At 46.2% G+C, this 26,783-nt stretch overlaps 1 protein-coding gene across 1 annotated transcript; it reads right to left on the bottom strand.

Annotated features, from left to right (window-relative positions):
- Nucleotides 1-3,537: 3,537 nt before the first annotated feature.
- On the bottom strand, nucleotides 3,538-8,738 carry LOC129783373 (epoxide hydrolase 1-like). The gene is made up of 6 exons (XM_055793357.1): nucleotides 8,567-8,738; nucleotides 7,237-7,260; nucleotides 6,124-6,337; nucleotides 5,181-5,361; nucleotides 4,169-4,399; nucleotides 3,538-3,792 (listed from the first exon to the last, which is right to left on the bottom strand). The coding sequence occupies exons 1-6, from the start codon at nucleotides 8,593-8,595 to the stop codon at nucleotides 3,659-3,661; spliced, it is 813 nt and encodes a 270-aa protein (XP_055649332.1). The 5' UTR covers nucleotides 8,596-8,738; the 3' UTR covers nucleotides 3,538-3,658.
- Nucleotides 8,739-26,783: the final 18,045 nt, after the last annotated feature.

The following is a 26,783-nucleotide window of genomic DNA, read 5'->3' as shown; positions in this document are numbered from 1 at the left end:
TAACCTTCAGTCAGCTACTTAGACGTGTCTGTAATGTAGTGAGCTTAACAGCTCCAAACAGCTCTATCCCGTTTGAAGAGAAACTCGAGCCTACTGGTAGCAAGGTTGCTTGCAGCTTCTTGCTAGCAAAAATTGCACGATGGTGTGATAAGAATCATTTGAAATGAGGGTAAAGGTTGAAGTAACCTGCTACGCTTGGTGCATATTTTAACTTTACCATTTGGAATGGAATGATAAAGAACTAAGAGAAAATTAAGTTGGTATTTTTGAGCTTGGAGCACACTAGGAATGCTGTCTCTGCCTTATTATCCATTAAACATCTGTTTACATAGCGTAGCAGCTGCTAAAGCTACCCATAGGGGGAAAAACTGTTAGAATGAAGAAAGCTGCCTTGTGTGCAGCTGCCCACTTGAATATGTAATTCCTGGTCTCTTGAATGAAATATAACTTGAACGTGGGAGTGTTTGTGCTCAGGAGAGCAAAACCCTTTACACTTCCACCAAAGCTGCTTGTAATGCATATTTCAGACGCTAGCACTCAAGTGTTTAAAGAAGCTTTTAAACAGAAGCCTTAGTTCTAAAGGATCAAGGGGCCGGTTTCTTTCTACTCTCTCCCCCGGATGAGTGCAGTGTTACTGCAGTAAACTGTTTATGTATTCTGTTACGCTTGAACTATGAGTGCAGCAATGATATGGTGCCGGGAGTGAAAGAAGGCAAGCTGCTTAATTTGGGGTTTTTTCTTTTATTCTTTAGAAAAGCTTTAGAGCGTCATTAACTATTTTAGTACTGTAATGATTATCAAAATGAAATGTTGTTTTCTCTATGTGATTACATTGGATTTATTTGATCCCTCAAAGTAAAGGTTCTGCTGATGGCAGAACAACTTGCTTCTGTTCTATACATGTATCTAAAGTGCATGTTCACAGCTGTTCCACCTTTCTGACAAAGTGCATGATGTCTTGTGCCAGAAGCTTTGGTTCCTCAAAGGCAGCAAAATGCCCTCCACGTGGCATGTAAGAGTAAGTGATGTTGCTCTTGAAGACCTCCTTTGCCCAGACCCGTGGTGTATGTACTAGCTCCTGAGGAAAAAGCTGCAGTCCCTGTGGGAACATACACTGCAAACCTAGAGGACATTAATTAAGTGCCTTTTTGAAAAAAGTCCTGGGGAAATTCTATAAAAACCTCCCGACTCTAGTAATTGCCACAGTCAGCTGGCAGAGCTTCACCGCAGCGACACATTTTGTGGTTTGTACTCTGCTGAAAAGCTTTGCTTGTATTTGAATCTCCTTGAGTATGAGAATGTTATACCCAAAAACCTCAACAAAACTTTTTTTGGAAATTAAATATGTTCCATTACTAGATCCACAGCTTCTTGATCCTGCCAGAGCTCTGATATTTGAAGCATGATTTCCCTGTGATATTATCACCTGTAAATCAATTCTCCTTTTAAAAACATTTCTGCTAGTTTTCTGGTCAGACACTAGACATACTGGTCTTTGTTTTTCTGGGGGCTGTCTTCATTGTTTGGCTTTTGAAAAGAAAACCCAAAAAACCCCAACCTGGTATCTGGTTTGTCTCCTTTTATTTCTCTGATACTGCAATCAGTTCAAGCAACAGACTAGGCATTAGCTGACGTTTCACTTTGAGTTTCCTCTTTTCCAGTTAAATGCCAGGATGGGGTGCTATTCCTTCTATGGTCTCCATACCTGATGCCAGTCTGAGAGAGCTCTGCTGTCTTTCCTGATGAGGGTTTATTTCAATAAAGGAATACCCCATCATCTTTGATAATATTATACAAATAAATCATTTAACTTTTCTGAGATGGCCATACCTTTCTTCAGACTCCTTATCTACTGGTCCCACTACATCCTGCTTCTGGCTTCAGGTATTATGGCTGTGTCTACCTTTCTGCAAGTTTCACATTGCACTTGCTTATCGTATTTTTCTTGTTTTCACCCACATTTATTTCTAGAAGCTTCAATTTCAGGGTCCTGTGCTTTACTTTAAGAGGCTTTTTGCAAAGGGGTTCTTTGCCATAGAGAAGTGGTATGCCATTTAAAAGACCTTGAAAAGTGATATTTGTAGTCTCCATCTTTTTTTAAGTGGTTCCTTTTCACTTCCTTTTACACAGCTCTTGTCCCCATGTCTTGCATTCAGTCACCAGAATTCATTGCTTCTCAAACATGGTTGGCTTTTGTTCAACTATGTTTTTATATGCCTTAAGCAGTCAGTATACAGAGTTCATAGTGATATAGAGAAGGTTCATTACCTGCAGTGTCTGGTTTGGTGGCTTGGATGTGTAAGTATCCAGACTCTCGCAATAGTTCATGTATATTCTTCTGGATGAAAGGATACATATGTCGAACATCTTCCCTAGTAAAGCCTATGAGCCATGGTATATAAGCCCCAAGCATCACGGTTATCATCCTTCTCAAACCTTCTCTGCCAGCGAAGATAAGATTCACAGATCTGAAATCAAGTTAATGAATAGAAGGTTAAATCAAGCAGTTTTCTGTTTCCAAATTTTCTAGAAAATAAGTCTGACGGGAGCTGTAATAGAAGCATTTCACTAAGCCAAATACATAAGCCCTTCACATTTATCGTGATTTCAAAAAAAATTTGGGAGAGTTAAAAATGGTACAGCTGGTGCCATCTCCATCCAGGAAAGTCCTATACTTCATGGTACTGATCAGCTGCTGAAAGGCTGAGCTCCTTCCTTTTCTCCCTGCCAATTTTAAATTTATCTCCTTCCTGATTTAGAATGATGATCCTTGAGGTCTCAAATCAAAATGCAGCAGAGCTTACTTCCATGCCTAGTGAAAGAGAAGCCAAACAGCACTCCATTTTTCTCTGTACAACTCTTCCCTAGATAAGGGAGGCCAACAGCATCCTGGCTTGTGTCAGAAATTGCGTGGCCAGCAGGACAAGGGCAGTGATGCTGTACCCAGCACTGGTGTGGCTGCACCTCGAATACTGTGTTCGGTTTTGGGCCTCTCACTACAAGAAAGATGTGTCCAAAGAAGAGCAACGGAGCTGGTGAAGGGTCTAGAGAACAAGTCCTATGAGAAACAGCTGAGGCAACTGGGATTGTTTAGTCTGGAGGAAAGGGGGCTTGGGGGAGACCTTCTTGCTCTCTAAAACTACAGGAAAGGAGGTTGTAACAAGGTGGGTGTTGGTCACTTTTTCCCAGGTAACAAGTGATAGGATGAGAGGAAACGGCCTCAAGTTGTGCCAGGGGAGGTTCAGATGGGATATTAGGAAAAATTTCTTCGCTAAAAGGGTTGTCAAGCGTTGGAACAGGCTGCCCAGGGAAGTGGTTGAGGTATTTAAAAGGTGTGTAGATGTGGCACTTAGGGACCTGGTTTAGCAGTGGACTTGGCAGTGTTAGGTTTATGGTTGGACTCAATGATCTTAAAGGTCTTTTCCAACCTAAATGCTTCTATGATTCTATGAAATTTAGAAAGCGTGAGAATGCAAATACCACTATCAATGCAAAGCGCATGAATATGACTGAATGCACAGGGGTGGGGATACCCCTGGAGAAAACAAAGCAGAAGGCGATGAGAGGCAGGGCAAACAGAAGGCAGGACCCGGACCGTGGAGCCAGAAGGTAGGGTAAGAACTGGAGAAACCTTCTCTGCACTGATTCCCTTTGCTACTCACTGTGGCAGCATCTGGGCCATGTTTGTGGTAATAAGAGATCCCCAGTCTTCTCCCTGTAGGTAGTATTCTTTGGAGCCCAATCTATTCATCAGCTTATGAAATTTCCGAGCAGTTGCTTTGCTGTCAAAGCCTGTAGGTAAAGAGAAAGAGAGGAAACCTGTTTGTCTTGGTGTATCATCCCCTGGCCAAAGATCATGGTCTGACAGAGGCACATGAGTATGCTGCTGTGTAAAGGCACAGTGTGCTATGCTGCTCTGCCTTGCTCCTTGGCAATACAGTGAACACAAGATGGAAATTCAGTGGAAAGTGGATAGAGTGGAAAGCAGACCTGTTTTCCAGCTACCATTACCTTCCAGATCTCCACAGGCAGCCCCAGAGCCTCAGCCACATGGGTGTTAGTGCAGAGCCAAGCATCTGCATTCACAAACTGCATTCCCTGGTGAGGGCCAGGGATGACTGAGGCTCCAAGAACCTGGCAATTCCAACAGCGCCTTTTCATCGCTCACCTTTCTGGTGTGGTGCCTCAGAGAAGCCATATCCTGGGATGGATGGGCAGATGACCTCAAACACCATGTCACCCTCATTCAGGCCATGCTCAGCTGGCTCTGTGAGTAGAGCGATAGTCTTGTAGAACTCGTAGAAGGAGCCAGGCCAGCCGTGGACCATCAGCAGAGGTTGAACAGCTCGACCGTGAGGGACATAGGAGGGCTTCACGTGGATAAAATGGATATCAATCCCTGCCACACATCCAGACAGATAAATTAAAGCCTTAGTTCCATCACAGTTTCTGTTCCAAACTCTGAAGAAGGAGGGTGGCAAAACTGTGATTAGCATTCACAGCAGAAGGTACACAATCCACCCATGGCAAGAAGATGCCTAGCTGAAAGGACATGCCTGGTATTTTACCTGTGTCTCATCTTTTACTTACAGACAGAGGTATTGATCCCAGTCCCAGTTACTGGGGTCACAGGAGACTGAGCATCCACCTCCTGAGAAATTGGTCTTACAGTATATAAGTACAGCTGCACTTCAATGAATAGCATAATGCAGCTAAGACACATGCAAAAACATGACTAAATTACAAAATGTGTGGGTGATAAAAAGAGAAACATGGAAAAAGTAAGCGCAGGATGTAAGTTTAACCTGCAGATCACTTATCTAAAGTCTGGCTAACCTCACCTGGCTAAACTGGGTGGTGGTGGTGGATATTCCAACCTCAGGGCCTGGGTAAATTTTACATTTTCAAAGGTGGCTTCAAGGCAATAGCAGAAGAAAACCTCATTGTTATTTCGTGCAGGTTCAGAGCCAGATGAAGCCCATCTTCAAGCAGATCTAATCTTATCACCACTGTGCAATGATCTTAATCTATAGAGGGTTATTAATAACATAGCCTCCACTACTGATCCTTCATTAAGCTGTTATGCGTACTGTTGTCTTAATATAGTAACCTCTTAAAGCCCCCCATTCTCTCTGTGCATTTCAGAGTGAGACCTGCTCAAGCCACAGAGACTCCCTCACCTTCAGTGGTGGTTCGGAAATGGGGATATTTGTTCAGGATTTCCACTTGCTTGCGCCAGTCAAACTGGCTCCTCCGGAAGGCCACCACCTTCTGCAGGTAGACGGAGTTGAAGCCGTAGCGGAAGGCAGCCCCTTCCAGCTGCGGTGTGTAGCGGGCCTGCTCCAGGCGGCGATGCAGGTCCTGCGGACAGGAGCTCTTGCAAGGCTGGCCAGATGCCTGCATGTGCCCTATGCTAAGGCAGGCATGAACAGGCTCCACCGGCTTCTGTGTCTCTCTCTGGGACACCACAAGCCCTCCTGAAGCACTGCCATACTCTGTATAACTTCCTGAATCATTTATATGGAGAATATATTTTTCTACAGGTTAGCAGTTCCCCTAGGGCACTCAGGAGTAGTGGGTTCTACGCTTGCCTTACTGCTAACTCGCTTTAGGGTTTTTGGCACTAGGAACTTGCCAGCACTGCCAGCTGAGAGAAGAACAAGCAGCTTAGCCTGTGCTACCGACTGCTAGTTGGCCAGATAATTAGTGACAGGCTTGTAGGGACAGAAGGAAGAAGGACCCCATCCTTCTTCACCCTTCCAACCCTGTCCTCTGTGGAAGCCCCTCAGTCCTGCCCTACTGGTGCCTTTGCTATCCCGGTGCCCTCCCACCCCATTCCACCACTGCAGACCTGCTGTCAAATTCTGCTGCTCAAAGCATGGCCTTTCTGCAGGAGCAGCCCCAGGTTGCATTGAGAGTCTGTGGTCTCAGAAAGCATAAAGACATTGCAGTGAATCTGAGCTCAAATCCCATTCATAAAGGGCAGTGAGCCAGAGCATCATCTAACGGACCTGCGCTGGCTATTGCCCCCAAGACATCACTCACCTCAAAGCAGTAAGGTGGGTGATGAACTGGCTCCACCTTGCAACTTTCTGCCCCTCCTTACCTCCCAGCCACGGGTACCTCAAGTTCTTTGTCAGATGTTTCAATCTTGAAGGGACAGATACTTTCATCTTCTTTCCCTTTTAGAGGTCTTTCATCTGAGCCCCACCATCCATTGCCCATTTCAATAGTCTTGATCTTGTGTCTAGACCTCAGCCAGTAAACCAGCATCCCTCCAACGCTCAGAGCGGCCACAGGGACCAGGACTGCATTCCTCTGAGAACATTCAAATGACCTGGGGAGGCATAAAATTGTTTGCGCCCAACAGAAGTGTCAAGGGTAAAGGGACTATGCTGAGGCTTGTAGTCACATTGGTTGGATGTGAGTAACAAACCCCATGCAGTCAGCAGGGGCTGGCTGTTTCTGTTATTTTTGAAGATCGCAGGCAGGATTTGTGGCAGGGTTACATCTACCAGTGTTTCTTAGGGACCTTAAGCCTTTGCTGATCAGGACTTGTTAATCACAAGGCTTCTCTGTCCCACTCCTTACGAACCAGGTGTGCCCTGGGAGACAAGGATCAGTAGGATATGGATCTATCTGTTTTAAGGCAGGTACTGAAGTGAATGGGATAGTAGCACCTGGACAGCTTCAGGAATAAAAACTGCACAGAGTGGGCTGAGGAGCAGAGACAAGAGTTTTCAGCTGCTGGAGACAGCTGGATGTGCTAGACATGCCCCTTGACTGTGCTATATACATAGCTCCCCTACAGATTCAGTCATCTTTTAGGGCAACGCTAGCCCTCCACCATAGCTGTCCATAGGTAAAGGTCTCAACTTGTCTGTCTGGTGCCTCTTTTTCTTACCTAGACAGCAAAGTTTCAGACTTTCTTGAGGTGTGGGAGCTAAGGCACCAGAGCTGGATGTAACAGGCAGACAGCAATGTTTTAAAACCGTTCAAACCCTTCAGCAATCAGTCCTAAATGTAGTGTCCCTTCCCATCCCTCTGACCTGTGCCTCAAGCTCTCCGGCTTCCCTTGGGGATTAGCAGAGCTGTCTGGGGCTATTGCAGGGGGCTCAAAGAAGACTGTGAATGAAGATTTTTTGTCATACAGGGTATGGAAGGGACTATGCTGTGCCCCAACCCAGGTGCTAATAAAAAGTGAACTCCTCAGCACAGAGCAGCTATTTCACTTACCTGATCCGGGACAAGATGCCATCCCTAGAAAATGGGGGTGGGGGTGGGGTGGGAAAGATTCTTAGTCTGATAGTGTTGTCTGAATGGTACCATCCCTTGGGGATGGTGCAAGGAACATCCCCTGCCAGCACCATTTACTGCGCAGCCATGGGATCACAAGCTGTTCAGCTGGCTGGCAACAGAGACAGTGTTTCTGGGCTGTGTTTTAGCTAGATAGTTTGTCACCATAATATTCCCTCCTTCAGCACAATTTAGATAAAAGGCACTGAACAACTGGGTAGGTGTCCTTGCGGTGTTTCATCCTACAGAGGGCTGTGTTACTTCAGCCAAGTAAATAGTTTATTTTGGCAGCTGTGTAGCGATAGGGGCCCAGCCTTGGCAGGGGACTTCCAAGCTCAAGGGTTACTCTGCTGCCAGCCACGTGGTACTCATCCTGCCCAGGGCTGGCATGAGGAGCAGCTTGTGGGACCCTTCCCTGTTCAGGTTCAGTGAGCTGCTGTACCTTTGCTACTTCCAACTACTCCTGACTGGATACCAAGCTTTTAGGTCTCATCTGCCCGCAAGAAAAAGAAAACATCCTCTTTGGTTCTCTTTTAGCCTGGTAGATTCTCTTGCAAGAAAAGCAGAATCTAAAATCTACCAAAAACTTAGAAGCAACAGAGAAAGTCTTGTTACTCTGCCTTGTGGAAGGCAGCTAGATGAGGGAGCTGTTTGGTGTCATAATTATGATGCCTTGAGACAAAAAAAAATTAAAAAGGACAGGAAACTCCATGAAAAACCAAGTTCACTGGGTGTTTCTTTTTGCCTAGTACCCTTTCCCACTGCTACCTGTGATGCAGAACACAGTGCCTGTACTGGACAGCCCAGCAGTAGTGAAGGCAATTGGGTAATTGATCTCTGAGACAGTCTATGTGATTTTTAAGGAAGTATCTCCTGAAACCACTCCCAGACAAAGAAGACCAAGAGCTCCTAAGAGTAAACAGTGTCAGCCTCCACGTCCCTGGAGGCTGAGTAGCTTATGCAACAAGTAATAACAACCCCCTGCACTTACATCCTGGATTTTAGTGAGTCAGAGGCATGAAACCAGTTATCACGGCAACAGCACAAACTCGGCACTGCTAACAAAGCAAGCATGTCCCAGAAACAGCTCTCTGAGTGGCACAGAACAAGGCTCAGTCTTATAAAGCCTCCTCCCTACCCATGCTCAGGGAAGCTCAGCTGCATGCTCCCACCCACCGATGGCCTGGTGGACCCCACAGGGCCTTTCTCCTGCCCCAACCCTGGGGACCCCTGTTTAGAGTCCCTCCTCCCTGTGCCAAAGAGATCTCACCAGGCGTTTGGAAGCATCTCCTGCCACATGTCCGCTCCTCCTCGCCTAGCCACAGCTCCCAGCGAAACAACCCAGGTGTCTCCTCTGCTGGCTTTCTCTTCCGCAGCGACACTCTCTTGGTGACAATGCAAGCTACACCAACCATCAGTGCCACCTATTGCCTAAGCGTGCACTTGCAGATTAAGTTCAGCAAGAGACAAATGCCAAGTCCTGCACGCGGAGGGAATAGCTCCGTGCATCAGCACAGGCTGGACGCCAGATGCACAGAACGCAGCTCTGCAGAGCCTGGCCTGAGGTCCTCAGCTGAGCCTGAGTCAACAAGGTGCAGCAAAGGCCAGTGCGTACAGGGCTAGACAGCAAGCGTGTTAGCCAGCAGGCTGAGCGAGGTGATCCTTCGCTCTCTTCAGCACTTGTGGGACCACATCTGGAGTGCCATGTCCAGTTCTGGCCTTGCTGGCAGAGGAAAGGCTGGAGTGAGGCTGCCCACCCTTGGTGGTCAGGGCCACCAGGCTGCTGGGGGGCTGGAGCCATGTGGTGTACAAGGAGAGACAGAGAGACCTGGGCTTGTTCAGCCTGGAGGAGAGAAGGCAAAAGGTGGGGTCTTACTGCTGTCTACATCTACCTAGTGGAGAGTGTAGGAAAAATGGACCAAGAACAAAAGGCAATGGACGCAAATTGCAAGGAGGGAAATTCTGGTTAGATGTGAGGAAAAATTAGTTCACCATGGAGGTATTCAGACACTGGGACAGGGGCCCAGAGAGGATGTGGGATCTCCATCCTTAAAGGCAATCAAAATTTGACAGGAACAAGGCACTGAGCAACCTGATCTACCTGGACCTGCTCTGAGCAGAAGCTGCGATGAGCTGACCTCCATGTGCCCCTTCTGACCTGTGCATCGTGTGGCTCTATTCCATGTGCACCTGTGATCTGCAGCAGCCCAAACAAAAAAGGAAAAGTTGCTTTTCATTTTCCACAGAAATCAATGCTTTGTTTTAGCTCATTTTTAGACTTCATTTCCTTCATGATTAGTAAAATCTTACTAGGTAAAGGCTTCTCTTTCCTAAATTGTGTCCTTGCTGTGCTTCAGTCCAGGAATAACTACATCTTACTGTGAGAGAAAATGATTCCTATCTCCATGCAACGCTCTAAGCGAAGTACCACCACCAGTGAGCTCTGTGATGGTTAGGTCTCATACCGTGACTTCATATGCAGCCACTGTGCCATCAAAAAAGAGTCATCAGGAAGAAAAGCTTGTAAATCCTTCATTTGGTCAAAGTTCAGTTTATTGCTACACCACAGCTATTTCTGGTTACATCCGTCTGGGATTACTTAGCTTTAAGGTTCTATTTCCCAAACAAAACCAGCTCTTTTGAGGCCTCTTGGAAGATGATATCGCTGATTGCAGAGGGACTATAGTCAGAAGACAAGAGAATTATTAGCAACAAGGGGAAAGAACTACAACCCATGTGGAAGGTAGCTGAGGACCCTGTAAAGAGCCAGGTTGAGGTACTGCAGGCTGTGATGTCTTCAGTAGACAAAAGAGACCTCGAGGAAATTCTGTTTCTTACTTAGCACTGGGAAAAAGCATAAAGGCTGGTGGAGGAAGGACTGGCTTAAACAGCTGTGAGTGAATTTATCTATACCAGGAATGTGGGAGAAGAGCCAGCAGAGCTAGTTACAGCTACAAAGAAAAGACAGAAGTTGCTGCTTTCTGTATAAAAAGCTTGGGAAAGTCAGAATGGCTTTTACTTAAGATACAAGGTGACACACCAAGGCCACTAATACCCTGGGGCTAAAAGGCAACACTTCACCACCACCTTCACCCCCGATAAATCTGAAACAGCTGGGATGCCAGGATCCCATCTACTGAAATGCAGGGTATGTGCAGGAGTTTTGTGTGAGTGCTGGTGAGCAGAGATCAAAGGGTTCCCGGAGGAAATTCCATCCTGGGATGCAGCAGCAGTGGAAAGCAAGGGGTTTTTCCCCTCCTCTCTTACAACCTCTCGAGGCCAAAATGCACAAATTCAGGCAGAAACTGCTTGCTGGAGACAGCAAGGCTGCCTCCCACGAGATTTTGATGCATGTCTCATAAATGGAAAGGGGAATCCCACAGGAAAGGACCTGCAAAAATGTCTCAGAGCATCTCCCTGCATTGGGGCAGGATCCCTTATTCTTAATGGCAGACGTCTTAGCAAACCCATTTTTAAAAAGCCCCTTCGGAGCACTATTAGAAAAAATTCTACCTCTGTCCCAGTGCTGTGCTTTTGCTGGTTCAGCTGCTACTCTGGCATGGGAAAAAAACCAAAACAAAACCAAAAGGAGAGAGAATAAAATTTGATACACTGAATCTCACTATTGCACCTCTGTCTAAACTTCCAAATGCTGCCATCCCACAGTCCCTGTGTGACAGGCATCATTTTATAAAGGGCTTTCATATGTTCCCATTGCACAAATCACATACTAACAGAAAGCTTGTTTCCTATGCTTTTCTCTTGCTCTTGTCACTGATCTGCAGGATCACCCCTGCAGCAATGATAGAAAATACAGACATGGAAATGTTACCGTAATGTATTTTTTCAGCTGGTTTAACAGCTGGATACAAGCAGGAGGAGCCAAACACAACACAACCTGCCAGCTCTCCCGGACCGTTCGCTACTGCTGGTACAGTGTGACCTGCTGCTGGAGAAAGCACCCAAAGGCCAAGCAGTAGTTCTGCAAATACTGGGTGCCCTCTTGTGGGAAAGAGGAGCTCGCAGCACCAGTAATACAACTTTTTTTTCTATTTGGGCTTTTTTCTATTTTGGACTTTATGTGTTTCTCGTTGCCAGTTTCACGTAATCATAATCCAAGCCTCATCAATGCCATTAATACTGAAACCTGAAACACGGGGAGGAAAGCTGGTGACTTCTCATTATGAAATGGGCTATTGAACAGGGGTAAGAATGGAGCACAAAACCTTTGAACGTAGCTCTTTTATAGCTTGAGATGCTGTGGCAACTTGGAAATGATTATTCTGACCTTTAGAGCCGTTGCAAGGCCCTTGCTGGGATATATGGCCCCAACTGTAATGCACTGCCCTTCACAGAATCATAAGATTCATAGAATTGTTGAGGTTGGAAAAGACCTTTTAAGATCATCAAGTCATCATCTTACAGCATGAAGGCATTGCTGCGTAATTTTCCTTTTGCATGCACAAAATCAGGTTCACTGTCTTAAGCATTACTAGAAAGCAAATGGTGCTCATTAACAGGGGATCTTTGTGAATATGGTCTCCTGACTTATACCAGGGACCAGCTCTCTTCTTTTTTTCTGGTCGGTGGCCACTACCAGTGAGCTGCTGGCCAGTGATGTTGCAGGGCAGGACAACTGGAAGCTTCAGATCTCTCCTGTGCTCTTCCAGGTTCCCGAAACCCTGCTTGCCCCATGGCATCACTCTGTCTTTGAACGTTATGTTCTTCCTTTGCTTTTAAGGAAGGTCCTAAGGCTAACAAGGATTTCATGTGTTATGCTGTATCTTTGCTCCTACAGGCCAAAGACACTGAATGCTGTATTTCCCTGCATGACTTCTGAAGGAAAATGGTCCCCATGGTCCAACAGGTCCAAGCTGGGACTGTCCATGCACATGCAACTCTTTCCAACTGGTATTGCATGAAAAAAGCCATGCCCAGAGATGGGATTAGATGGGAAAAATTGGAGATCTTACCACGTGTGGCTGTGTCCTTGGGGTTAAGGAAAAGCCCCCAGCACATCGCCCTACTTGCAATGGACAAGCAAAGTTTTCACCTTTCCAGTGAGGTCTCAGGACATTCAGCTGGTTGGTGGGAGATTTGTTTGGTACCAAAGTCTACTCTGGCACTGAACGGCAGGCTCTGTGCTCAGCCTCAGTGATCACGTCCCTGGAGGAAACACTGAGCTCCTAAGCACCTCCAAGCTGTTAATTCCTGAATCTTACTAACAAGAGCCAGCTCAAACATCTGAGAGCAGACGGCAGCAACACCTTGCTCCTGCCCTCACCGGTAGCCAGTCCATGAGGCCTCTGTGCTGCTCCATGGTATATTACATAAAAGTCGGATTGCAGGAGCAATGAACAGCTTGGGAGAGCCCAGGACAATCTCTCCAACCTCTTCCTCCCCCTCCACAAATGCTCCTTTCTTGCGCAGAAAGCCCATTCTCATTTCTGAATATACCTTCCCCCTAACATCTCTTTAGTCCTCTGTTCTGCACTGTATGCTGAAGAAAAGTTACTGTTTTCCCAGCTGGAAATGGCCCCTTCTCTGTCTCCCTTATTGTCGGAAGACCTCACAAATGTTTCACTGCTACCTCTGGCAAGGACTGGCCCCTTCTGTTGCTAATTAGGGAGCTAAAAGGTTCCTCCAGGCACTTCCCAGTGAAACTGAGCCCATTAAATGAATGGCAGGCAACATCTCTGGGGGTGGGGAGCAAAATTACACAACCGCTGCTTGGAAATAGGCAGTTTGTTACGTGTGCTGGTTTTAGAGACTCAGCAACATCAAAAACAAAAACAACTTTCAAATCCAAACCAGTGTATTTAGGTCACTGATACCCCAGGGATAATCTTGGGGATATTGGTGATGGGAGGCAGGCAGCAGGCTCTGGAAGCTTGTGCTCAGACCCTGGATGCACAAAATGTGATAGCTCCTGCATGTGTGCCAGGCCATGGACTGAAAGTCCGGTGTACAAGACCTTTCTGTGCTCTAGGATATGGGTACTGCTGTGCTGCATGCTAGGAGTGTTAATCCTGGAACGTAATGTGAAGGATAGCCCTTTTGGGCTTGGACACACTGTGGAGTTTTGGTAGGTGAGTGTGGTGGAGGCTTGCAGGCTTGGCTTAGCTAACCCAGGTGCCCAGCAGACATGAGGAATTTCTTATACAGAAGGGAACTTCATACAATCAGTACAGATATAACTTTCAACTCTGCTCAGTTATCCCATTTTTGTTGTTTTACAATCTTAGGATTGCATTGCATATCTCCGGCAACCATTGCTCCAAGCCATGTAAAATTATCATCTTGCAAAGAAAGCAAGAATCATTTTTTTAAAAAAGGATGCAGCTGACCAAAGGTACTTGAGAGAGGGACTAGTCTTAAGATTTGTAGGACAATATAGATATAAATGTCTTATGGAAAAGAATATGCTGGGTGATTTGTCATTAATGTAGTGAAGAAGCATTGGTGGCAGAAACAAAGGCCTTATCTTCAACAAAGGGCTGCATATAAATTAGTATGTGTAGAGGGTCTATACTCAATGATTTATTCAGTTTAACAAAAAATCTCTAAAAAAGCAGTTAACAGGAAGTATTTGGCTGAGGCAGAAAGAAATGCTAGAGAACGATCTCCATCCTTCTCAATAACAATGATTGCTGCTGAGGATCCTGTAACAGTAGCTATTACGACAGGCCAGATCCCAAGCTGCTTTTCTCCATCCTTACCCTGGAAAACTCCTGTTCTTGCTTTCGGTGGGCATGAGTGCTCAGTGGCTGCGAGGGGTAGCTGTGTTGCAGAGTGGGGCGGGTTGTCTCTGTCCCACCGCTCTGCTGTAGCTCTGCACAGCCACCTTCCTGAAACTAGCTCTTACAACGAAGGGCTTCGGAGGGAAAAGGAGAAGCCCAAATCTAAGCATGCGTTTTGCAGTGCCATCAGCTGAGCATTAGGCGCTCACGGAGCTCCCACAGTCGGTATGGCAGGCAGCTGAAGGGCTGCTGGAGTGTGTGAGCTCCCCTTTGCAGGCCTGAAGAAACATGCAAGAAGAGATCTGTTTTTGAGATGTTGGTCTCATGATGTATTCAGTTCACTGGAAATTTTGGAGAGTTTTCTGCAATGATCCTGTGTGTTATTACCTCCCTTTTGGGGAACTGTGTTAGCTGTTTGGAAATATTTGTGGCCTTCTTTCCAAATTATTTATTTCTCTATGGTTTTTCCTACTGTCCATTATTAGTTGTTATGCCTACATTGTATAACAACAACAACAGTAATATGAGGAGACTCATCAGGTCCAGAGGCATTAAGAGAATGAAGACTGAATCAGCTGAACTTCTGACATAAGGATATGATTTTCATTTTTCATTAAAAACATCTAGTCTGGAAAACGAGGGACGTTTGAGTATAATGTAATAACAGCACTGCAGATATCTCACCTAAAGAAAGCAGCACTATGGACCTTGAGCATTATATCAGGACCCACAAATACAATTGGGAAAATAATTAGGTATTGTATTTTAAGATATTGGTCTGAATATGGTAAACAAGATTCTATCAACAAATCTGTAAGTGTAATTTTTTTTTCTCCTCCAGCTTTTCAGCATTGTTGGAAGACTTCTCTAAGCAAAATCCCAGATACGTAACTGACTGGCCCTTCCCAAAGGTACAAGGATAAAGCCCTTTGCAAGTGGCTGTTAAGAAAACTGGGCAGCAACAGCTGCAGGATTAATCCTTGCCTAAGATTAATAAGCAGTTCCACAAGCAGTGTAACTAATGAAGCCTTGTTTCCTACATGTATTTGCAAAATACAGCTACTATCTGCAAATACAAAGAATTTGTATTTTGCAAGTACAAACACAAAAACTTTCTAACAATTGAATTGTTCTAAGATTTTGTTTCCTTTAGGTATGTTTATAAAATCACCCCTGCACTTCCAAAGAAATCACTTTTCATGAAATGTGGAGAAACACCTTTCAGAACTAATTTTGAAATGTCTGCTTGCCGAAGTTGGTGAAATCAGCAAACAGATCAAAAAGTTACTGAGAGGACACATCTATAGACGTACCCAGTGATTGCACCAGCACTGGTTCTGCAGGAAGCAAGGAACAAAAATGAAGTTGTGAAAGAAAACACAGGAGAAAGCACCTATATTTTAGCAGTGTTGCAGTGAGAGGAGTTGCAAGGCTCACAGAAGGAACATCCCCCATGATCAGTGCTGAGACATATGGTAGCCAAGAATGATCGAGTCCAGCTCATTTGGTTTTAATGGTGAAATCTTAGTGCCATTGACGAGACCACCGCTTGCTTTTGCACCACATCCAGAGGATGAAGTGTTTAGTGAGGCAGCCAAATCTATGTAAGATAGAGAACGACTGGGAAAAACTTCAAAAGGCCCTAGTAAAGGCTGCTGCTCTGAAATCTAATTCATGTTTTGGCATTTGCCTTCAGTGGGAGCAGGAATGAACCAAAAGTTGGGTAAGTGGCACAAAGGGATTGCAGATGGAGCTCTCTGTATGCCAGTATAAGTTAAGGGAAGCTGGAAAAAATATTTCACTGACCTAATATTTAAATGAAATATTCTGAGTTAGAGCTGATTTCAGGGAAAAACTCCAGGCACCTCTGTGGACAGCACAGTGCTGAGAGAGAAAACTCAGTGCAGAGCAAAGCGAAGCCAAAATAAGATGTCGTGTATTAAATAGGTCAGGAATGTATATATCACCGTAACAATTCCAAAATAAATCAGCTATGCATCCCCACTTTGAAATCAGTGTTAAGTATGGTCACTTCCATAACAAAAGGGCAGAGAGGAATAGAAAAGGCAGAAAAAACCTGGCACCATAATCACTGGGACAGTGGAGGCTGTAATGGGAGAAGGGAATGAGTGAGCAGGACAGTTTAGCTTTATGAAGAGTTGAGTCAGGGGAGAGACTAACATAATGAATATCTAATTTGACCTTTAATAAAGTCTCTTGTCACCTGCTGAACACCCTTCATGACTTGACATGGATTATAATCTGGGAGTTACACAACACCTGATGTAATAAAGAAAGGAAATGTAATTTTATGATGCATAGAATTCTGAGATAAAAAGAATTGCTGAAAAATGTCACCAAGGCAAGTAGCTGTAATCATAAAATTAGTATTAATAAAGTTGGTGATGGTGAAAATCCGTCAGTTCTTGTGCCTCTTGTTTTAGGATTTCCATTCAGGTTTGTGTGGCTCACTGAAGCTGAGATTATTCCTGCTGCTCTTTAAGCACAGCAGCATCCACATGGTGAAATACACTTTAAACACGGAGAGTTAGAGCTCAGGATGGAGAGCCAGAAAAAGCCAGTGTAATCCTGGTTTCTGGCACAAAGGCATCACTTAAAAGAGTGCAGAGTTATCCATTCCACAGCTCTCATGCGGTTGCAAATCTCTGTCCTGAAGACACTGGATGGTTTTTTTAAAGCTGCATCTTCTCTCTGGAGTAACCACCTGAGGGCAACATCACAGATGCAACGGGACACACAGGGTTCCTGTGCCTGGAATATTGCGCTCACTTTGAGTAACCCCATTACCAGAAAAATTGTGGTGACTGGGAAACAGCTCAAAGAACAGCAACAAAGATGATTAGGAGGCTGGAGCTACTATGCAGAAAAAACATTACAAAAGCAAAATCTAGTTTGCCTAAGGGATGACTGACTAGGAGCAGGATCCTGGCCTTCAAATATTTGAAGAGTGAAGAGAAATTATTTAGCATAATAAAGGGAGATAGAACTACCAGTAACTGGTGGAAATGAGGCAAGGAAAATGTGCCTGCTCTTCCTCTTACATTTTTCCTACCTGTGAGATACTGGGTTGTGAATTGGAAGTATTCATATTCTGACTCTCTAATGAAAGATCAGGGTGAGGACAGTGCGGGCCAGGAGCACAGACCCTTGGTCATGGAGATCAGCTCACAGTCTACGTGACAGTCAGGAGATGACTAGTGAGTAAAGCAGACCACTGTTGTGTGGGCAGGAAGATAGGGGTACCACGAAGTAAGAAATTATTTACAAAAGAGAAGTCATTCCTTCAAGAAAGTCCCAAGAAATCCAAGCTGTTCTCCCCCATCCACAACTTTCAAAATACATATGGCCCCAAGAAGGATCTTTCTTCTTTGCCAGCCTGCGACATATTTGTGGGGGTGCTCTAGAGCAATACTGTTTTCAGGACAGGGATACTTCACCTTCTCATGCCTTTCCAAGGAAGCAGGTGTTGGGGCCCTTGATCAGGCATGACAGTGGTTGGAGGCAGCCAGTGGGACACATCACCATATGCTCTGATTCTGGACAATTATTTTTCTGGTGGAGAGGGTAGTGGAGGCATCCTGCCCTGTGCAAACACTGAGCTGGTGCTTAGAACACGGAGTGGAAGGGAGCGCTGAATTTATAGTATCGATGTGAAATGCCACCTACGTGTGCAGAGAGGTCTAGAGAGGAGACAGAGAAGTCCTGCCTGCCCTGCAGTCCAGGTTTGGCTTCTTCACTGCATGGGTTTGTGTACCATAGCACAACACTGGCAGAGCCTCATGGCAGTGGCTGATGAGGTGTCCAGGTGAACCAGGAGCAAGCTGTGGGCTGGAAGGGCTTTGCTGGAGGGACCCAAGGGGACTGGGAACTGGGCACTGTGCAGGTGCACACAGCTGAGCACCTCCAATGGTCCACAGGATGGCCGTGATGGAAGTCGTCCAGCCTGGTCCCTCCTCAGGGGCAAGCAGCCCTCCCCAGCTGCCTGACCAGGTGGGAGGGAGGCACAAGGAGTCACAGTAAGGGGCTGAGAGGGATAAGGCAGGGTGAGCTGGATGCACTGGGCAAGCTAGCAGAGCTGTGACACTGCGAGCCCTGGTGCTGCCTGAGCCTCTTCAAAGAGCGCATTTAGCAACCTGAGAACATACATAGTCGGCAGGATCATGCTGTGCCGGGGCTGAAGGCAGAGCTAAGCCGCAGAGCTAAAGCTGTGGCACTTGGGCATAGGTTAGTATCCATTCTTTGCTCGGGAAGGGAAAAGCTTAACGCAGTGTTCAGGGGGAGGGGAGGCTCTGAGTGTTGCTGTAAGCACAACACGAGGAAATGGTGCTAAGACAGAGGCATGACCCATCGTTTGGTAGGAGGTGCCAGCCTGCCCAGGCTAGCAGTGCTCAGTAAAGCAAGTGTGACAAACCAGGGCAGTACAGGGGTGGCACCTCCTGTCTGCTTGTCCAAGCCCAGCCTGTACTTCTGCCATATCCTTCTCCCTTGTGGCACCAAGTGGGTGTTTTTGTGCAGGTTTTGCAGTTACTAACTCTTACCACACCAGCTTTCCTGCTCTGTTCCCCTCTCAGTATCCCTTGCTGGTGAGGTCTGAGGGACACTGGTATAGCTGAGAGACATCTCTTTCCCTACTTTTCCCTCTGCCAGCTGTCAATCACCCACCTGGCACTCAAATTCAAACCTCCCCATATCAGGCTCTCCTTTTCTTCCCTTTCTGTCCCTCCATCTACCTCCTTTAGCCAGTGATGGGACCACACCAGCCCCTGGAACATGCCAGCATGAAAATGAGCTTTTTGTGCAGAGCTTCCTGCGTGGGTTTGGGTTTCATTTGCTTAAAAAGCACAGAGCCAAAAACTTCAGGGTGATCTGGGGCCACTGGAGAGCCCTGAAAAAGGAGCAATTCTGGACCTGTCCAGCATGTGGAGTGCCCTGTTATACATCAGGACTTTGCAGAAGGATCCACAAGATGTTTCTTATTTAAAATGCAATTGGAGAAGGGAATGCTACACCAGCAGACTCATCTAGCCCCAAGTCATTGGGATGCCAGCTGCAGTGTGGTCTAACAAGCTTGCTCAAGCCCCTGACTAGACTTGACTGGCCTTCCTGAAGTCTGTCTTGCTGTTACTTCATCCTTGTTAAGAGTTTAAATACAGTTGCTACGCTGCAGTTAAACACTGATGCTGTGGTAGGCATGCCCTAAGTGTGATGGAGCCTGAAAATTTGGGAAGCAAATCAAGCTCAAGTAACTACTCCAAACGGAAAGCAATAAAAGACAGCAACTCCTCCTTCCCTTCACAGATCCCCTACTTAAAAAAGAAAATCCTAATTCTTCTAACAGTCCCATTATAGGACTGAACTGCACCAATGATGACAGGCCTTTAAAAAAAAAAAAAAGATTGGCAAATCTATTGTCTCCTCTTAGAAGGCTTATTTGTAAATACGGCTAACCAGATCCTTTTCCTACAGTCTGCAGCAATATTTTTGCCTGAGATCGAGGAGTTAACACTCAAATACATCAGCCTATCTCAGACCCTGGAGGCAGACTAATGCACCATCTCTGCTAGAGCATTATCCCTACCATCCACTGTTTTCAGGTTCCTGTTAAAGATTAATGATCAAAGAGCAAACAGCTTTTGCTTTGACTAATTCTGATTCAAGCCTGAATCTCTGTTTAAGCAAAAGCAAACCAAGCGAGTGTTCATTTGTTTTGAGAACCACTGGTTCCCAGGAAAGAGGACAAATTTCTTTTTCTGTCTTCTGGGTAGTTGGTGTGGGCAGCTCTGTGCCTCAAAGGCTTTCCTGCCTCCATGGCACAGCAGCTGGGACCCGGTGGAGCACATAAACACGTAAGACAGGTCCCTATCCTGCAAAGTGAGGAGATGTTAGGAAAAAAAAAAAGTTATTTTCCAATAGAGGGCACTAACTCATGGCTTTTGTGGCAACATAAAGCCCTATCTGTTCTTTACCAGCACCCTCTGCAGGCTCCCAAACGGGGTATGTCTGAGTTGAGGATGAGAAGGGGAAAGGAGACCAGTACTGAAGTGCTTATGGCTCCGTGTTGGTTTCTAGTATCTTCTACTCATAGGTTCCACTGTTGCAAAGCAACATACAAAGGGTATCTGGCAATGCATTCAAGTACCTGACCTGTGCAGTGACATGAAGAGGGAGATACAAACTATTTTGTTATGGAAGACATGGCAGAGGCTTCCCTAGCTGGAGGGGAAGTCACTGCTAGGAGACTGTTCTGTTTTTTCCTGGCAGTTCCTTCCTGGCTTTGTAGGGTCCTTGCCCATAGGCTGTTTTCCTGGGAGAAGCAGTCAGTGAGGTTCGTTTGATTTCATCATATCCTGTTTTCACTGGCTTCTGGAAAATAAAGCTGTTGTGAGGCTGAAAGAAAAAAAAGGATTGCGTCCTTGAACAATGACCTGTGGAACAGCAATAGCTTCCACACCTATATGTGCTCCCCAGCCATAACAACCCCCCCCTGCTGCACAGACTCTGAGGGAGGAGGTGTGAGAAAGTCCAGAATCCTCCCTCTAGCACAGAGATGGGGACAGGAAAAGGTGTCCAAATATCCACTGGTGCATCACGAACAGGTCACGGCCATTGCTGGCTCCTGCCTCTTGGACACATGAGCAGGTGTCGTGGTTTAACCTCTGCTGGCAGCTCAGCCCCACACAGCTGCTCGCTCACTCTCCCGGCATCAGGATGGGAGAGAGAATTGGAAGAGTAAAAGTGAGAAAACTCGTGGCCTGATATAAAGACAGCTTAACAGGTAAAGCAAAAGCCACACACGCAGGCAAAGCAAACCAAGGAATTCATTCACCAGTTCCCATCGCAGGCAGGTGTTCGGCCATCCCCAGGAAAGCTGGGCTCCATCACCCGTAATGGCTACTTGGGAAGATAAATGCCATAACTCCAAACATCCCCCCTTCCTTCTTCTTCCCCCAGCTTTACATGCTGAGCATGATGTCACATGGTATGGAGTATCCCTTTGGCCAGTTGGGGTCAACTGTCCTGCCTGCGTCCCCCCCAGCTTCTTGTGCACTCCCAGCCTGCTCGCTGGTGGAACAGTGTGAGGAGCGGAACAGCCCCTGACGCTGTGTAAGCCCTGCTCAGCAGTAACGAACACACCTCTGCATTATCAACACCGTTTTCAGCACAAATACAAAACATAGCCCATGCTAGCTACTATGAAGAAAATTAACCCTATCCCAGCCAGAATCAGCACAGGAGGGCAGCAGCACAGCTTTCCAGGTGTTTTTTCGCTCTTTTACTTTAGCTGCAGAGTGCTGTTATCCCACACTACCCCTTTTTGACTTCAAGAGGAGGAGAATGCGTCCACCAAAGCAAAGACACTTGCCAGTGTGAAATTATGTTGGTCTAGGAAATCTGAAAGAGCAGATTTCCTCTTAGGCTTGGAGGCCTCATGCTTCATTCATCCTCCCTTGCTCTGAGTTTTGGGAATATAGATCCAGCCAGCTTTGTCTTACAGCTGGACATGGAAAAGGGTCATTTCACAATCCTTTGGAGCTGCTCTGGGGTTTCTAGCCTCCATTATCTGTCCCATTGTGTATTCCTGACATCCCTTTTCCATCTGAACTGCTCTTCCATGCGCAATATTGCCATCATTACTGCTTCTGAGTGCGGCACGCTGTCGTGCAGAGGCTGGTGCCTCACTGCTTCAGCCAAGTTCCGTTCTGTGTACGTTCCTCTTGCTGGTGATTTCCTGGATGACAGGCATTTGCATGGATCCTGGCCCTCATGTTTTGAAAGGCCCAGAGGTGGAAGACGGTTAATACTATCCTCCTATGCTTCCTGACCTGCAGGAGTTGCAGGACACCTCAACCACCAAGGCAGAAGGAAGTTATCTAGAGTTTCATACATTCTTTGCAGAGAAAAGCACCTCCCCTCCTGAAGTCTGTCTAAATCCTTTGTATCACAAGCCTTCACACTCCAGGCTGCTGCCCTGGATGCTGCTTTGTGAGTTCCTTCAGCAGGGGGTTAAATGGAGAAAGATGCCACAGAGTATCTGTGACTGCTTTTCTCAGCGGGAGAATGTCTTTGGCTCCCTTCCCAGGGTCACAGTGAACTTCTGGAGGCAGTGGTGGAAGCAAGACCTTTGTGGAAGACTGTTAGTATATTATTCCCCTCTTTCCATTTCTCCTAACACAACTGAGTATGTTCAGTTCAATGCATAAGCATGAGGTTAAAAGTGTCAGTAGCTCCAGGCGAGCAGACCCTGCAGGCGCAGACACTAACTGCATAATGGGGTGTGAGTGAAAGGAAGCCCTGGAGGTTGTCCTGACACAAACCCCTTGTAATCAAAACAGCTGGAAGCCGTGACATGAAGGGGAACTGACTTACACAGTTCAGCCTCTTCCTCATGGGGTCTGGTAAGCCCTGGGACTCCTGCTGAATCTGGTGGGGCAGGAGGAGCTGGGCCATCAGGAACACACTTGAGTCTGTAGCCTGCGCTGTCTCCTGACGCATCCCAGCCTCCGAGAGCTCTTCACTCCCAGCAGCACTGCGTGCCGGAGGAACCACTGTCCAGGAGAGTGGCTGGGGATGTGCCAGAGCATGCAATTCATTTCATTACACACAAAAGTGCTACACCAAAACATAAAGGAACAAGAGATTAAAGGGGAACAGATGTTGGCTGATCTTGCCCACCCTACTCCTGGGAGGCAGCCCTGGGCAGCTGCTGTCTGACTCAGGCTCTGCTAGCTCAGGGTAGCAAGGCTGGGATCTTTGCAGTCTTGCATTGCTCTTCAGAGGACAGTACTAAGTATGGCACTGCGGGTACCCTTTTCTGCTGTGGCAGCTTGTTTCATGGGGTGCCCTTTCTGTAAAAATTCATTTAAATGAATCCTTGTCATCATAAGGCATGAGCATTTAACTGTGGAATGCTGGGCCCCGCTGAGGTGAACCATCCAATCCATAATGAGAAAGGAGATCTGAACCACTGGATCATTAGTCCCAAACCAGGTTAAACCTCCTGTGGTGCAAAGCTTGCCCATCAGAAAAGCCAGAATGGGTTACTGACACTGCCTGATTCTATACACAGTTCAGCTGCCAAAACTCATTTTTTTCACTTAGTGCATAAGCCACATTATTCCCCATTTTTTTATCTTTTTCCTGCCTTCCTTTCATTGTCCGTAGCCTTCCTTTCAATACTCTCTCTATCCCTGCCTCCCTTACTCTGCACTCTGCTGTATCAAGCCACCACTTACTCATATAATGGCTGGACTCCCTCTCCTCATATTCTCCTTGCCCAGCCTCTCTTTTTTTCTGAATCTGCACAGAAATGCTGCCACTCACACTGACATCTCTAATAGATGTTTAAAGGTACGTCAGCCAACTTCTAAGGAACTTATGCTCCTGTGTCACTTAGCACAAAAAGGCCCAGTCTTCAGTCATTTAAATTTCTTTCTCTAGAGGGATGAAAAAAACAACTAACCAAGAAGAAACAGCCCAAATTGAACAGTTTATTCCTTTTTTAATATTCTCAATATTCTCCCTCAATATTTCTAAGCCCTTTTCACTGTTCAGTGACCCCTTACTTCTGCCAGTACCCACCACTGGGAGCTATTGTCCGCCTAATGCAGAGCAGAACATGCCAGCAAGCTCCAGCCAAATTCAAACAATTAATTGTAACGTGCCCACCACTACAGTATCTGCAAATAGCTGTGAAATCCCAGAGAATTAAGCTTGAAGACTTAATGGGTGAAACTGGCCTCTTGATTTTTATTTGCATGTAATGGCTCACTCATACATGTTTGGTAACTGAGGAACTGCAGCTGTAACCGTGCAGTGGAGCTCATTGCCTTCCAGCATTGTTTTTTTTTTCCTTAAATTGCCTTGCAGCTTTTCCTGCAAGTGTGTCCTGTGTCCTCCCTTCCACATCTCCTATATAGTCAGAAACAGGAGACGGGGTCAACCTTGCTGGTGCACCTCTTGGACTGTCTGTCCCCTCTCCTTGCTGCACGCTCCAGGCTTTTGCGCTCACAGGGCTATGCTGAAACCCAGCGACACGGCTACAGCTCTGAGAGTGCACCGTGCCTTCCCTGCAGGGCCACCTTAATAGCTCACTGCATACCCCTGCTCACAGATGGGACTTCCCCAGCACCCAACACCACCAACAGCACCTTTCTGTGTCTCTCCTGATACAACATCATATGCTACCTGATCCTTGCAAAAAAGAACATCTTTCTCAGCAGGTGTCCTGAGCCACCCAGGAAGTGTTTGCTCTTCTCTGTTTGCAGATCTCATTTATCAGGCCAGCCTGGTCACTCATCACCTCCTGATGTTAATGCTGGGAGATAGGGCCACTGAGTCAAGAGTGGCAAAGCTGTCATGCTCCAGCTGGGCAAAAGTGGAGCCTCACTCAGTAAATATTGACACGTCATCAAGCAAACAGAAGGCAGCTTTCAGCAAGCAGCTCTCTGGCTCCCTGAGCTGATGCTGGACCAGAGACACTTGGTGCTCTGTGGTTATGAGCTGCTGTTTACAGGATACAGGAATGGATCTCCAGCAGCTGTGATGACAGTGGCAAATTGATGGGCTCACAGGAGCCACCAGCTGCGTGCCCGCTGCCCACCTGCAACACAAGAAGTGGCTGCAACCACTTCAGCCCGTGGAAAAACAAGCTGTCTTTTTCATTCTGCAGCAGCTTCCAGGTGGGATTTCTTCAAGAGGATATTCAGGACAATCTCCATTGAAAATAGATAGGATAGCACAAACCAGATTTTTGTTCCAAGTCTTTATTTCTCTGGTTTTCCTGTTCCAAAACAGCGTCCTTAGCATTTAGGTGGTTATTGCACCTCCTGTAAATTGTTAGATTTAGGCAAGTCACAGATGCAAGTGAGTATAAACATAGAGATAATCTGATTGAGTCCTTCTTATGGGTGCATGGAATTGAGTAGCCAGTCGTTAGCAGCATCAGTTCTTACAGAAATCCCAAAGTTTAGTTCTTATACCTTATTAAAACTAACTTGCATCCTAAAATGGGAGATCTATGCCCCTTTCAGACTATTGCCTGTTAGCTAAGTGACCACACTCCCTACACAGGTGGAGTAGAGTTCTTATGCAAAGAGATGGGATTGCAAGCGAGGGCTCATGATGGATTGGGTTCACTTCCTGGCTCACCCTTTCTATGACTTTGGGCAGGTTATTTGACCTTTTAATGCTCTAGTTCCTATCCATGAAAAGGAGGTGATAATGCTTTCCAGCTCTTTCTTTCATCTGCTTAGACTGAAAGGGACTTTGCTTTTTCTGTGCTTCAGTGTTTTCTGTTTGTATTATTCCTAGAACAATTAGATTCTGATCCGCTGCAGAAGTTCCCTGGCACTGCAGTAAATGCAAGTAATTATCTGTTCTCATTTAGAGCCTGTGGGCACCATCAACAGCCAATAAACAAGAGGATGACTCAGATCCTTAACTGACACTGTGTGGGTCTTAGATAGGGAACTACGAGTGGGACAGTAATTTCAGCAGTAGATCCCACAAGTCACCATGCCATTAGTCCCTAGTCCCTTTCACCTCCTTTTCTGAATGTCCAAGCTGTTTCTTTACATTTGTTTTCCACTCTCTGGTTTGTTTCTACTACCTGCCTCTCACGTGCAGAGTGAAGACAACAGTTAATCTCCATTTCCTTTCCCCTGCATGAAATAAACACTAAGTAATGTGTGTGCTTTGGAGACAGGGCAGATCCCTGCCATGAAGGACATCTCTCTTCTTCCTTACTCTCTATTGCCATTTTTCATTTCTAAATCAGACTGACAGTTTCTTAGAGCAGGGACATTGTCTGTGTCAGGGAGTAAGCACAGCATGCCTAACGCACTGCAGTATGCTTGACAGGCCGTTGGTGTAGACCGTGCTAGGAAGGGTTTCTTATGTATTAATTTCCTAGAGCAAATCAGTCACTGAAAGTTTTCTGTCAGACAGCTCCTTTGCTGAACCAGGTGTTGGGTGATGACAGGTACCAGAAGTGTGAAAGAGGATGGTGGAACTGCAGCCTAGGGACAGTGGAAGAGCAACCAAGGATTTGGTTGGTGCAAGACCAAATGTCTCTGCTACAACTACAGCCCAAGCGCCATGCAGGGCCAGAAAGCACCTAGGCACTGCTTCAACAGCACTGGTCATCTGATCCAAACCTCAACTTGTACAAAGCAACTGTTTGATAGTAAATCGTTTCAGCTGTTCCTCCCCTTCGGCCATCCCTGCTCTGTGGGGCCTCTGCAAAGCCCCATAAGGAAACCCACAGCTCCGGGATGGGGTCATTTCTTTTGTCAAGATCACTGGAGATCGTGCCAAAGCCAGTGCCAAAACTGCTGTGGGCCTCCAGCACTGGCAAGTCTACCAGTACAAATGAATTACAGGGAATGAACGTAACAAGACACATCGATGGAGATCCAGGGGAGGGACAGAGACAGGGGAGGGAAACATGGCAAAGGATGAAAAAAAAAAGAAGGGACATAGCAGACACAAAATGGATGTAAGGGTAAATGAGAAAGGCAAATTGGTGATACCTTTTGTTAAATATTCATTGAATAATGGTTTGCACAATTACAGCCAGAAGCAACATTAACAGCAGGCAGCGAAACTTCACTGTGCTGGCAAGCTGCATTCCTCTTCCAGAAGTCACTGATTCCGACCACTGCAACAGTATCAGTGTAGGGCTGTCAGTACATGCGATGCCGAAAATTTTCTCAGGCAAGTTTTTCC

The sequence above is a fragment of the Falco peregrinus genome, unplaced genomic scaffold, assembly GCF_023634155.1.
Source record: "Falco peregrinus isolate bFalPer1 unplaced genomic scaffold, bFalPer1.pri scaffold_35, whole genome shotgun sequence".
NCBI classification, from domain to species: domain Eukaryota; kingdom Metazoa; phylum Chordata; class Aves; order Falconiformes; family Falconidae; genus Falco; species Falco peregrinus.
The sequence above is the reverse complement of the archived record's forward strand: the minus strand, read 5'-3'. Positions and strand labels throughout refer to the sequence as shown.